This window comes from Gossypium hirsutum, chromosome D08 (genome assembly GCF_007990345.1).
Source record: "Gossypium hirsutum isolate 1008001.06 chromosome D08, Gossypium_hirsutum_v2.1, whole genome shotgun sequence".
NCBI lineage: Eukaryota > Viridiplantae > Streptophyta > Magnoliopsida > Malvales > Malvaceae > Gossypium > Gossypium hirsutum.
The window spans coordinates 983,686-998,929 of NC_053444.1; the positions used below are offsets into that span (position 1 = coordinate 983,686).

Sequence of the window (15,244 nt, forward strand, 5' to 3'; positions counted from 1 at the left end):
CCGTGCCTAATGGAATAACCAAGCAATGACACTGAAATGTGTACCACATGTTGATATATAGGGACTACTTTTTAACTATAGAAATAGATAAAATTCTTAAAAAAAAATTCATATGAGACTATAATTTATCAGTTTACTCCTTAGTCTATGGTACATAAATTAATTTACATATTTTTTAATAGAGAGGACAAAATAAAATTTAACTCCAAGAACAATGATCTTTATAATACTTTTACCAAAAAATTCAAATGAGATTACAAATTTGGAAATTAAAATTATGGATGAGTTAACTTCAAATACCATAGTTCTCAATTCAAACCCCTTACTTACAAGCTTAACTATTTTAATATATTTTACATTATGAAATTATATTTTTTACTCAACTTAATTACCAATAAACTTAATCGAATTCTAGTGTCAACTTAAATACAAAAATTAATAATAAAAAAATTAATTAAGCTCAAACTCGGAATAGTAAAATTATAATTTAAGCCGAATTTCAACTTAAAATTTGAAGTCAAAGTAAAATTCGAATATCATGTGCACCCGCGTGTACAAAGCGTGAGAATGCGTTGCAGTTCCATGCTAAACAAAGTGAAAACTCGTAACCTATAAGGTTGTTAGATATTCCTGATTTCAGATTTTTAGTTTTTGAGAAATTAATAATTATCCATTTTATTAAAATTTTTAAAATCTATAAACAAAATTAATCATTAATCATTATATGGTAGATCAAAGAACAAACCAATACTTTTTATTAAAAATTTCATCCAAAGTTGATATCACTAATGAAATAACCACAAAGACAGATTTTTAATAGTAAAAATCAGTTTACTCTTTGATTTAATATAAGAAGACTAATTTACCTATTTTTTAAATAAATAAAACATAAAATAACTCCGTAATACCTTTTACAATCACATTAGAGTGAACAGATAATATTATTAAAAAGATAAATTAACGCATGAAGATCACTTGTCCACCACAATGATAATAGCAAGCAAGATGGAGCTATTTCTTGGAATTCTATGTTATAATAAGAATAATAAGACTGTGATTCTATCATATTACATTACCATACATTACATTACCTGCAAAATCACCCACTATTTTTGTCAGTGTAATAAAATTCTTTTATAAGTCTACCCTTTACTCGCCCCTCAACCCATTTTCCCCAATTGAAGAAATAAAGAACAAAGAATTGAAATCCACAGCTCTTTTTTACAACTCAGTCTATTTTATCGGGACTCTTCGTTTTCTCTAAAATATTTATAACCGTAGATATAAAAATAGAACATATTCGTACCTTCAAATCCCGATAACGTTGAATAACACCCTTTCTCCCAATCTGACTATTTGCAAAATCTTTTATACCAAGACCAGAAAATTAAGAAAAGAAAAAGAAAAAAAAAGTGCTGGGATTTCAAAGTCCTATGTCAAATTTGTGTAAAAGCACAAAAAAGATGGGATGAGAAAGCAAACCCTGGCCCGCCAAAATGTGATAATCAGGACGATATATCCATTTTTTGTGTACGACTCTTATTCTCTTGCATCCGAAAAGTCAATAGGCAAGGATTATGGTTTTAACTAATCATCGTCATCTGTTATCAAGGCAAATGAGAAAGGTTTGAACTTGTACCCATCACCGTGGTAGAATTTGTTTTGGAATTCCACCCAGTGAAGACGTAAAGCGTGAAGGAAAGCACTGAGGGTCTCCATCATGAGTAGTATGAAAGCAGTTGCGAAAGCAAACACGGCTAGCCCTATTAACCGAATGATGATGTTGTCGTACCTGTAATAATCATTCCTCATGGAGTCATTACCATTTACCATAGAACGGTTAAACAGATTAAGAGAGTAATGCAAGCTTAAACAGATAAAATGATGAAAACATGGCACATAATTGCACGCGCTCTAGTTTCAATGTCATAAATTAATATTGTGCCTATAACATTAACAACTTAGCAAGGCTCCAACTACAGAATCTACTTCGACATGTTATCCAATGAAGTTATTCAACTAGGACTCAAAAATCATAAGCGTCGTGATATGTTTTAGCTGGTTTGATTAAGTAGTAACCGGCAAAGGCCTGAAATTTGTTACATCACGCAAGAAACAAATAGTTCTTTTTTTATGCCCAGTACAGTGGTTTAGTTTTATTGCCATTCATCCAACATTTCACTATAGATATAAACCGTAACCTAGGAAGAGAACATGAATAGATGGGATGATGTTGAAATATGCACAAAACTAGCATTCACCATGCAGAGCATTAAAAGAACTCACCCCCAAGCGAGTAGTAGGACTTTCTCATAGAAAACGGTTGATAATTCTGAGTGTGCCAAGCTATAATGGCATTAAAAGCAGACATTAGCTAAACATTTATTTAAGAGAGTGCAAAAGATTGAAACTGAGAAAACAATAGATCCCACCTCAAAGCCCAAAGTCGAAGATATGATGCTGTGTTCGAGACAGCACCTAGAACAAACTCGATGGAGTGTATCATTTGGTGCACAAAAACCTCACTAAAGTTGAACTCCTCATGATGGTCCCGAGCAGAATCGGGTTCCACATCAAGATCAAACTCAGAGGAACCAAGCAAGCCATAGTTGCGACCTTGAAATCTCTAAAGCACATTGCACAAAAAGTTCAAAAAATCAACAAGACATTCATCTAAATTGATCCAAGCCCAATCTAAACAATAGAAGTAGCAATAAGAAAGCAAGACCAAAGAAAGGTCGACAACATAGCACCTCAGAATGAAGCTTCTTCAAAATAAAAGGTTTAGGAAAAAGCATCCATGGAACCGCAACTAATGCCAAAAGCAGCAATACAATCTGCACAAGTTAAGCAACAATAGACTGCTGAGAAAGACTTGAAATACAATAACACGGTAAATAACAGTATGCATCAATAACCAGAAGAGAGAAAATCACACCTGAAGTGGTCTCTGGCCCCAAAACAACTCGTTTTCACCAAGATCATCAGTGGGACTCAAAAACATATAGATCATCACATGATAAAGGTCTGCTTGAGAACCAGTGCACCACTTAATTATAATGAGCAATGAAAGATACCCAAAAAGGGAGTTGAGGAATATCATCTGTGGCACAAACTGATACCTAACATCAAGATGAAAAGTAAGTTTCAGTTTCATCCCCTAATGAAAGCAAGTTAAGAACAGGGCATAAGTCGAAGGATAAAAAGGGAAAAACCACACACCTAATATCCAGGGAGCTGCGGAAAAAACGAGCATTGAAATAACTTAATACAATTCCTAGGTTCATCTGTGCCACACCTAGCAAAATTGACATCTTCATTTTAAGAGAGTTCAGAAAAGGCAACTCTGAACGACTTCCGCGCCAGCTTGGATCCACACCAAATGGGTATGGATCACGAAATTTAATCAAACCAGCTGACTTTGCATCACTGAGCAAAACAACCATAATAACAGTGGAATAGGAAAATTAGTTGAAGATATGAGAATTTGTTAGTCTGCCCAAGTATTGCAAATCCGAACCTCTTAACATTCACTCAAAACCAAAGCTGTAAGCTAGTACATCAGAACTAGGCTATTCACCCTTTTTTTACGTGCTAAAGTTCCAACTAAACTATATGCGTATAAAGGAGAAACACTGAGGACAGTTGACCAATGCCTTAAAAATATGCAATAAGCCTATTTGTTCTATAAGTGCGTAAAAATAAACCTATATCTAAAAGAAGATCTACAGAGGTTGATTCAATGGTGCAATACAATTTATATAATAGTCAAACTCTATATCAAGTTCTACAGTAGTGCAAAGATGGTTGCGAATATTATATAAATATTCTTACAAAAAAGAAAGAAATATAAAGCAACTGAGAAATCAAAACCAAGGAATTATTACATCCTCAATAGTGGATATTAAAATTAAAATTGCTTCTGAGACATTGTAGGACAGAGGATGACATCAGATGGAAACATAACATATTCCATCTTTCTTGTAAAAACTGGTTAGTGAAATTATTTAGATATCTAAAATTAATAATACAAACCTGCAGGTAACATCTCGGCATTTGTAAGCAGAACCACCAAATATGTGAAAGGGAACAGAGAAGAACTCGTTGTAAATCAACCCACAATAAATTGAAAAAAGTGACATTAAAAGGAGTACATATCGCCCCCCAAATAGCATTTCCATAAAACTTCCAAGCTTCTGTAAGGTATCAAATGTGCAAATTTGATTAAAATAATTACAAGCTATGAATAAATTTACATGCAGATCAACAGAAGAATAAGCAAGAAAGCATGCACAATTATCACAACATCAGGTCCATCTCAAATTATGTGTGAGTGCATCAATCCCATTCCCATCTCATTTCTAACTTTGAATCAGATGATTTTCTCTTTCAATAAAAGAAAAATGAAATCTTATTGTCTTCAGTTCACCTAAGAACACAGATACAACAAGACCCTTGTTATAGCAGTTTGATCATTAGACAAACATTAATGAGGGGAAAATGAAATGCTATGAAATCAGTCATACCAAAATATAGCAAAAACGTCAGAAATGTAGAAATCCATTTAGAACCTATTCATAAACTTGTATTTCAGATTTTTAATCAGACCACTTTCTGCAGTATGTTATCAATGGGTCAACCCAATGGTTCAAACCATCATTGAAGTAGGAATTAATAATTAACTGAAATAAAATGCAGCCTCATTCAGTGTTAAACCCTGCTTAACAGTCCCAATAAGAAATCATACCCATTAAAAACAATATTCTATCCAATATTCCTATTATAACAATAACAGTTTCTCTATCGTGCAAATATAGGTTTGCTTGTTAGTTTCTACTCTATACAGATATGTTTGCAGACATGCCTGAGTGCTGAGCCTGCCTTCTCGAGCTATAAGGACCAATGCTCCCAATAACAAGCATATTCCATGACCCCAATCACCAAACATCACCGCAAAAAGAAAAGGAAAAGTAACAACAGTGTAAACTGCAGGATTTGCCTCCTGATATCTTGCAACACTGCAAATAGTTCTAATGTCAGAATTCTGATACGTTATATAGGTAGCAAGTAAATATGTCACAAATAAACATATACAATAGCTTATCTTGAAGTCACTATGACTCACTGAATCATTCAATATATTAAGAATGCATAAACTAGCGGTTATAATATGGAGGAGATACTTCAACTTTGACATACTAGAGTGTCATTATGTAAATGTTCTAACAACTAGATAGACTGCAAGGAAGAAATCATGTTGGCCGCAGAAAGGAAGGTGTTGGCCCCCACTAGCATGTTATATTTACCATCTAAAACACAGAACATCCATATCCACGAAAGCATGTACTAAGGTATAGATTAATACAACAATATTCTTAACACTGGACAACCGTACTATTTAAAGTGAGTAGTTTATACATTTTTCTCTATAATATCAACAGAAAGCATGTCAGCCATAAGTTAAAGCAACAGACCATCATGCTAGAACTCACCCATATGCATCAACAATCTCTTGATATGCATTTGTGAAATGGTTTGTTCTGAAATATGTAGGAGGTGATTCCACAGCATCCATCACATGAAAAATTATACCTACTTGTGAACTGCTGTCAAATGTTGCCCGTTGCAATGCTTCTTGAATCTGTTGGGAAAAACCTACTTCCTCAATTCTAAGGCAACAAAGTTCTAACAGAAGATAAAGAGGGCAGAGTAAAAACATAGAACGTAGATTGATGATGCATAATGAGATACCTGGGCTTTTGCAAATATAGGGCACCATCCCTCCCCAACAAGACATTTCTTAGTAACATCAAAATTCAACATATTCAATGTATCATATACAGCTTTTTCCCTTCGTACCTGGTTTTAAAAAAATTAAAAATTACAAGGGTCCTAGCTGATAATATCATAGCAACAAATATATGGGATTTTATATGCTAATTTAGATATTTTGCACATTATTATTTTAGATATTTTGTGCATTGCGATATTCATTGCTCCAGCAAAAGACAACAGGTAAGACAAGGCACATTCACTAAAACACATCTTACCATACTCGTCCATTGTGTTAGATGGTATCCAATTGAGGTCAGAGCTTTATTTCGATGGCGAATACCAGCATCCAATGTGGTCTCCAATTCAGAAAGATGTGATGAGACCTATGAACAAAAACCCAAACATTCAACTAGAAGAATACAGATTTCCATTGGAACTCCAACTATTAACAACCATACGAGGCATACATATAGACAAGTGAAGTTTGGATCAGCTCTTGAATATTCCAGAATAAAAAAAAATGAAAAAATCAAAGCTGTTAGGTGATCTCCTCAAAGAATCAAGGCACAGCATTTTAGGCCAGGTTATGAAGATCATATGAAGGTTAACATATTTGTACATTAAATTCAAAATATGATTTGATTAGTATAACGGACACAAGAAAATAATAATAATTAACCTCCATGACCCAGCACTTACTTCTCTAGTTATTTGCCTTTGTTTACTAATGCCATCAGGGACAGGATAGCAATTAGCACCAAATGCTTCACAAATTTTCAAAATCTTTGTCCTTGCCTGTTCCCCAGAGAAATGAACCACAAATACTGTTTTCTCAACCTGCAAAGACAAATAGAAAAAAAATAATTGTAAAGCTTCTTTCTTTCAACACTGCAACAGTCTAGCCATCAAAAAGCAATACCATGACATCTTTGGATGTAGACAAACCAGAGACAGAATGTATCAAACAACAGTAAAAGCTTCCAAATTAAAAGATAGCAGAAGAATTAGCAACATAATCTATGGTGATGAGAGGGAAAATAAACCATTTCAGCAGACAGAGGATCCATAATTTCTTCACCAGCCGGTGCCTGATTAAAAAGCATATTGCCTCTGGTAGCACGAAATAGCATCCTCTCAAATCTAAGAGCCTTGGACTTGCAAATAATCCCACTGATGAATCTCAAACCAGATTGGTCTGCAGGCCTCGTTTCCTGTACAGTGAATAAGCATATACTAGATGAAACTGGAGTAATCGGTTTGCAAAAAGTAATTAAATAACAGGATCAGCAAATACCTGTTCAAGTAATGATGCTGTCTCAACATAATCATCATTTGAGTATATATTCTCACTTAGTTCCCTTTCCTCAGAAACTGCATGGTTACTACTTGGCAAAAGAAAACCACATGCCTGGAATTTGAGCAAAATGAATGAGAAGGCATCCAGTATTCAACATAAAGACTTTGGTTATAGGTTTCTTTTCAAAAGCGTAGCATTCAAAAAGGAAATAGAAAAAAGTTTACATGGATTTGATGAGTTCACATATCTTTACCACAGACAAAAATATTCACTTCATATTGGTACTTGCCCTGTGATCTTATGATGTTCCTTTCAATTTTTTCGCCTTTTGTTTTGCCTAGTAATTTCCTATCATGTTTGAATGAAGCAGGACCATTAAAAAGCTTAACTAATTCTTAAAAATGGCTTTGCAGAAATCAACCAACCAGAGGAATAACTGAATATTAGAAAGCATTTAGGGGAGGGAGGAAAAAAAAGTAAAACCCTAACATGACTTTGAGCAGTGAAGATGAGAAAGAAATCGATAAACAAATGCAAGAACTGGTCCCTAACACATTAATATGTATAATAACTGAAGAAATGAACCAAGAAATTCACCTTTTGCAAAACCAACTTGAACTCAAGGAGCTCATTGTATGTAACTCGAAGTTTCTCGCTGTTGGAGTTCATTTCAATCAGTTCATGCTCATGCTCAGCAAGTTGTATCTGGAATTGTAACAAACACAAAATACAATACACACTTTATTCCAGAAAAGACCACCATATCTTACATTAACTATTATGGCATGCAATAAAGTATAACTTTCTGTAACTGGAACATCAAAAGGGAATATGCAAGTCAAAGGGGGAATGAACGATTATTTGGTGGGAGTAGAGCAAATGTACCTCTAATTCCTCCAATTCTAGATCTGGTTCCACAACAGGGTGTACTGAAGATAGTAGACCAGCTTTACTAATTTGATCTTTGAAAAAGCGTAGCTTCCTTGACATTTCTCCACAACGCTTCACCTGTTAAGACCTCTCAACAATTAAAACTACAACAGATTATAATCAATAATCACTCAGTTTGATTCACTCAAAGACACACTGTAGATACGATTAAGTACACAAGGAAAGGATACATATAAAAAATCAGCAGATTTTCTCATTTCAACTGACCTTACACCATTATTAAATAATACTATATATTTTCTCATTAAAATAAATATTTAACAATTGAGAACTAAGCCTAAACATATAGCACAAAATTAAAACTCTGGCTTTGGTCCATACCTGATTAACAAATGTTCGTTGGAAAGGACTTCTCTCAGAGTTTAGCTGCCACAGTAGAGGAAAAGTATTATAACCATTAGCATATTCAATCGATGGTTACAAAAGCAATTTCATTGAATTAGTTAGCAATCAGCAACTAGCCATATGGTTATGATACCAAACACCCTTTTCACCAGAATAAGGAGAGATGACATGGTAAACAGCCTTAAGACCTTCTAAAGCATCCCCCCCCCCAAATATATATACATACATATATAGTCACTGGATTGACAACAATTCTACTAGTAGGACTTCTATTTAGGTGGATCAAGATCCCACCTCTACAAAATCCTCCATCCTAAATTATATAATAAAAACAGAATCTTTAACAATTAATAGTCATTATCATCAGTACAACCAACAAAGCCCCAAAAAAGCTTTACCCAAATGCATAGTGAAACAAAAATAACTTGAATCAAAAAGTTGATAGAAAGTCACTTTAAATCCCTGATCATACTTGCAGCACATACTGTGGCTAAATTTAGTATACTTCACCAACTAAAAAACAGAGAGTCCATCCTTCAATACTTTAGCATGAAATTGCTCCTCTCGATAATTCAAGCAATCCTATAACACCTGGAAACTTAGGACTCATACTAATACACGCACCAAAAGCTTAATCTATGTTCTATTCCCAAATAGAGCAAAGCTTATTGAAATATTAAATTTCACATTATAGGCAAAACTTAAAGCTAGGTCTAAAGTTACAAAATTATTACCTACAAAAGCATGAAGTAAAACTTTCTCCAATAAGCTCAAAGCCGAGCCCTAAATAAGCTCAAATTCCAAAATCTCTCAAAACAAACCAGAAACCACCTTGTTATTAAGCGAAACAGAAACTCCTTCCTAAGAAATTCAATACAAGTATAACTTCCTTGCTCTGAATCTAAAGCCTCTTTTATTGTATCTTAACAAGATCCAGCAATTCAAATACATCTCAAATCAAACAGGGGACTGATACAGAAAATTAATTCAGCCAAGATCTCACGCTCTCATAAAATTCAAACACCGGAACAACACCTAATCATTTATCATATTCGCATTGACTCCACCAAAATTTCAAATGCAGGAAAACAATAACAGCTAAAAAAAATATAATAACAAGCTCTCTGCTTTCAGCTGAACGTAAATTCAACTACTTAAAAAAAGCGAAATCTCATTTCCTATTAATACCAAAGAAAAAAAAACAAATCCGAAATTCTCCTAATCAATAATTATTCAAAAAACGATTAAAACTAAAGCAGCGCAAACAAAAAGAATCGGATCTGAGCATATAGAAACGTACATCACGAAACTGGAGAAGACCGAGTTCACCGAGATAAGAAATGGCTCGGTGAGCAGACTCGACGGGAATAATGAGTTGAACGAGCGTCATTTTCTCCGACCGCATCAGATCCATCGGCGGCAAGTTATCTATGAGCTTTTCTATTCTTTCCATTTTTTTTTCTCTCTCTCTCTCTCTTTTCCTCGAGAATCAAACAGAAATAAATGACGTTTGGATCTAAGTTTCTGGATCTGAGACGGTTTTTATTTTTTTTTCAATTTTTTTTCTTTTTTACGGGAGACTGAGAAACTTTGCCTTCGGTTTCCCCATTGCAACTGTCATCAAAAATTTGTAAATTTCAGAATAAATTCGCTTTCCTTTTTCAAAGTGGAATTTGAGAAAAGAAAAAAAAAATACTGAAAATAACCTTTTATTTTCAATTTATTTGGTTATTTCGTTTTCGCGTAATTTCAAAATGAGCCCCTAAACTATAACATTTTTTCCACTTAGGTAAGAATGGCAAAAAAAAAAAACATCGACCCAACGGGTTTCAACATCGGATCAGGTTTTTTTATTTTCGAATTTTGGTTTCTAGATGTGGCAGGGCAAGGCAAATTTAATTCTTCAACTAGTCAGGTGGGTCGAAATTAAATTTTTAAAAAACTCGTCCAACCCTGCCATTGGATAAAATTTATATTAATATTTGTTTTAATATAATTATATTTAGAAAATAATTAATAGGATCACTAAAAAGTAATAAAGACATTAAACTATTAGTATTATTTTGATAAAAATTTTGTGGCATATTGGGTTGGGTTGGAATCAAAGTCGATATAGTTTTGATTTTACTCGACAAATAAATTAATATTTAATTTTAGATGAGGTCAGGGTCAGATTATGTTAAGGTATACTGGGTTGGGGTTAGGGCAGGCAAAAATACACATTGCCTCACCCTGTTGCTATCTTTGTTAGGGGTAAACGGTCGATTGAATTGAGTGAGAAAATTTCGAGTTAATCGAATTGACAAGTCCTATTTTATCATCCTAACTCAATTCAAAAAAAATTCGAATCGAGTCGAGACGAGTCAAATTGAATCGAGTGAAATTGTTTGAGTTAAATTAAAAAAATTAAATATCTCAAATCAAAATCTTATTACGATATAACTAATTTCATATTAGAACACATAAATTTGAAACCATATATATTTAAAAAAAATTCCAAAGCAAAATAATAATAATAATAATAAATACTTTAGTATGATAAACTTAAATCATTAATTAATTTATTTAGGTCTCAAAATTATTATTCTAAAATTTTTTATTTTTTTAACTTTCTTTATATATTTTTTGTAATTTTCTAAAAAATATAAATTTTGAAATTTTTATAAATATTTTGAATTTTTTTGTAATTTTTATTGAGAGAGAGATCAATTTGTTCATTCTCAAACTTAACAGGGACCAAAAGGGTATTTACATCAATCTATTATTCGAATTGTAAAATTCAACTTGATTTAAACTCGAAACTCAAATTACTTATTCGAGTTGACTCGAATAATTCAAATAACTCGATTCGATTAACTCAAAATTTGATTTTTATTTTATTTTTTTGAATCGAATCGAATTTTACTTACCTCTAATCTCTCAATTAGGTAACTAAAGTTTTTTTTATCGAAAAAAGATATTTAAATTATCAATTTTATCTTATTTTACCTCACATGTACAAAACATTTAGTAAGATTGTAATAACTTAACACGTCATGTCGCAAGTTCTTATTTGTTGGTACTGTATTTTGGGTAAAACGAGATGAAATTAATAGTGTAGGTACCAATGTTGATAAAAAAATTAGGTACTTAAGTGAGCAAATTTATATAGCTTGAGGACCCATTTTGAATTTAATCCCTTAGTTTTTTTTTTTTGGCCAAAGTTTTTTATTAGTTTAAGTGGAAAGTAACGTCAAAGTCCACTCAAGAAATTTGGTGGGCTGGGCCCAATATTGTTTGGGTTTGGATCTTAAACTTAGATGGATTGCAACAAAAGAAATTTTTTTAATATGATTTTTACATAATCTGGTTTTGCTTGATTGGAAATTAATTTATGAATGAAAAATGGCGTAATGTCAAACTTAGACCTTAATATTTATAAATTTTTTCATTGTGATCCTTTTTAGCTAAATTTCGTCACTAATCATTCAAAAAAGAGGTAAATATTTTATTAATAGAAATACCAATAAAAACATTAATTTTTTAATAATGCTGCATAGACAGTTCTTGTGTACTTCATGCTAATTCGACACTATTTGTCTTCAATGTCATGTTAACAAATAATTTAAAAAATTATAAAATATTCATAAAACAAAAAATTCAAAATTATAAAAAACATAAATTTAAAAAAAAAGCATGAAGTACTTGTGGGTTGTCGTGCAGGCTACCGTGTTTAAAATTTTAATGTTTTACTCAATATTTCAATTTAAAAATTAGCAATTTAACTCTTTTTGAGATATTGATAACCAAATTTGACTATTTTCAAGAGGTTGATGGTCAAATTTAGCTAAAAACAAAGAATGAGGGTCAAATTGACAAAAGATGTAAACATTGAGAGTTAAATTTAATATTATGTCCTGAAAAATAAAGGGCTAATTTCACTAAACTTCTTAAACTATCACTCTAATTTTAAATTGACCCTTAAACTTCAAAGCTTTCTAATTGAGTCCTTATAATATCATCATTGTATCAATTATGTCATTTTATTGCTCTAGATGTCATTTTGGGCGTTAAATGCCATACATGGAGTGTTTTATAATATGTGGATCAAATTGTAAATACAAGTGTATTGCATGGTCAACTTTGATTTGACATATTAAAAAAATTCAATGTCAATAAAAATTAGCAGTGTTATTTATTTTCTCAACAAACAAAATCGTGCAAAACTAAGAAGTTTGCACATGATTGAACTCGATTCCATTACCTATAGCATATATGTCCCAAATGTCTCAAAACGATCCGATAAATTACCTTTATGCCATAGGTCAGGGGCGGAGGGAGGAGGCAGCCTGGCAGGTAGTGGCCTCCGCCCCCCCCCCCAAAAAAAAATTCACTATATAATCCATTTAATTTTTACAAAATCACAAAATAGTATAGTGATAAAATTTCACTTTGCTCCTCACAATTTTTTATTCGCTCTTAGAACAATTTTCTATCTTCGCCTCTACCATAGGTTATAGGTAGGGATAGCTCCAAGGCCTACTCTCCCAATGACAAATTATTATTTTAATCCCTTAAAGTTTTTTTAAAATTAGAAGTTAGTTTAATGGTAAAAATACATTTTGCCCTCCAAAGATGAAATATTTTCATTTTAATCCTTTTATAATTCTAAAATAACAAACATATACAAAGATAAAATATTACTTTGACCCTTTTAAAATTTAAAATTTTAATTTTAGCCCCCAAAAATAAACTTCTGTCTTCGCCTCTACCAAGGCACTTTGAAGCATTCCAACTCCGTAAAACAGTAATACACCCCTCAACAATATCCAAATGAAAGTAGAGTATATAGCTAGGCGGCAAGTATCAAGTCTACATCGTCACCTTCAAACATAAGGCGACCACACTGTCTCTATCTTAGAACAAGATCAATGGGGAACTCAATGGTCCACCTGCTTGATTATATATTCAAATTTTTATATATTCCCATTCGAAATATGTTAATATAATCTTTAATGGTAATATAAAATAACATTGTTTTGCGACATATTTAGTCAAACTCTAGGCTATGTCTTTAGACTGCACCAACCACCTGTTTGATGAAATGCTTGACCGTCGGCCAATCCTATATTCAAGCTTGTTTGTGGTCCAGCCCATGTTTGGCAACCCAACATTATAGCTATGGTAAATCCCCCACTTTTGTTCTTTTCCTTCTCCATACCAGACTTATTCATGGGTCTAGTTGCCCATCCGGTTCGAGATCCATCTTGATTTGAGTCAAGTTGGATTTAGATAGATTTGTTCGTGATTGAGTTATCCACTTAAGCTTAACAGTTCGTCCAAAATTTTTAAGGGTTTTGATAAAAACATTAGGCTCGAAAAATGTATTTGGACAAAAAAAAATCCGTTTAAAATATGGGTCAGGGTGTCCAACCTGGCCTATTTTTAAAGTTTGTAATATTTTATGTTATGTTATTTTTATATAGTATCTAATTTATAGCACAAAAATTAACTCTGTAGTAATATATAACACAAAAATAATTCCGATTAGCAAAATTTATAAATATGAGCGAACTTTAGCAAAATTCTAATACTAAATTCATTAAGAAACGTACACTGAATAACATTAAACAAGACATACATTAACTAGTATCTCCATATACGATCCACTGAATTAAACTTTCCAAAACATCTCGATATTAAAATTACCTGAAAACCCTACTATATTCCGATGTCATTTTCCTATTTTTCAACCAGAGTTATTATGAAAAGCACCTCTATTTAATCAAAAAACTATTTTTCCAACAAAGGAACATGAAGCAATCTTACTTATTGTGGGTTATCTACACATATTATCTTAGAAAATACAATTTCATGTAAACCAATTTTATTAATCTTAAAAATAACTTAAATAAAAAATATATTTAATAAAATTTTATGTAAGAACAATTAGTAAGTGTTGGTTTCGGTAATAAGATACATTATGCTTTCAAAGAGAGAATTTATGTTCGAACCTTAAAAACGATATTATTGAGAGGGATAACCATGAATCTCGAAATGAGTATTTTTAATGGAGTATAAAATGGATATAAAGGATACTTTGGTCATAAAAAATATATGTAAAAACAAAATAAATTTTTGGTTGAAATGATAAAATCAAGAGTCTAGAAACTGTAGCTTCCTAAGTTTAAATCACAATATTTATAGGTTTTATTGATTATATATATAAATATATATATAAGATAAAAACGTCACTGTAATAATATAATTTACTTTGTAAAAAATGACTTTTCAATTATTTTTCGATTGAGTTTATATTTGGTTAACTCGTGATATCAAAATTGTCAAATATTTCAAGTATAATATAGATAATAGATTAATAATCAAAATAAAGTATCTAAATAAATTGACATTAAAGGTGTTTATGGCCTGGCTAGACTGATGCTCAATTCTAAAAAACTTTTCAAGCTCGAGCTTTCCCCGTCCAAAAAACCCATATCATTGTTTAAAAATAATAAAATACTAAAATTACATTGTTTTATATTAATAATTATCTTTTTTATATTTAAAAATATTTAATTTAGCTCTAAATTTCTTTCTTTTATCATATTGATCCTAATTCTCTCTCTCTCTCTCTTTTTATAACATTGGCTTTCGTCCTTTAAAATTTAATCAATTTGAATTTTTTCAAAAAAATTAATTGAACCGTTAAAATTTTAACAACAGTTCACATGACAATCCACTTGTACTTCGTAATTTAAAAAAAAACATAAAATTATCATTTTTTTCAATAATTTAAAAAAAATCTTAAAAATTTGTGCACTTCAATTATGAAATGTACAAAAATTGTCACATCAATACCGTTAAAATCTTAACAATTCAACCAATTATTCTATT

At 31.7% G+C, this 15,244-nt stretch overlaps 1 protein-coding gene across 1 annotated transcript; it reads right to left on the bottom strand.

The window, feature by feature from the left end:
• Positions 1-922: 922 nt before the first annotated feature.
• Positions 923-10,057, bottom strand: LOC107949059 (V-type proton ATPase subunit a1). Its single transcript, XM_016883769.2, has 18 exons — positions 9,669-10,057; positions 8,345-8,389; positions 7,958-8,080; positions 7,670-7,777; positions 7,070-7,183; positions 6,819-6,986; positions 6,475-6,612; positions 6,051-6,158; positions 5,752-5,859; positions 5,493-5,641; positions 4,865-5,018; positions 4,036-4,196; positions 3,223-3,429; positions 2,939-3,122; positions 2,754-2,837; positions 2,433-2,626; positions 2,287-2,346; positions 923-1,792 (listed from the first exon to the last, which is right to left on the bottom strand). Exons 1-18 carry the CDS (start codon positions 9,819-9,821, stop codon positions 1,588-1,590), a joined length of 2,463 nt encoding a protein of 820 aa, XP_016739258.2. The 5' UTR covers positions 9,822-10,057; the 3' UTR covers positions 923-1,587.
• Positions 10,058-15,244: the final 5,187 nt, after the last annotated feature.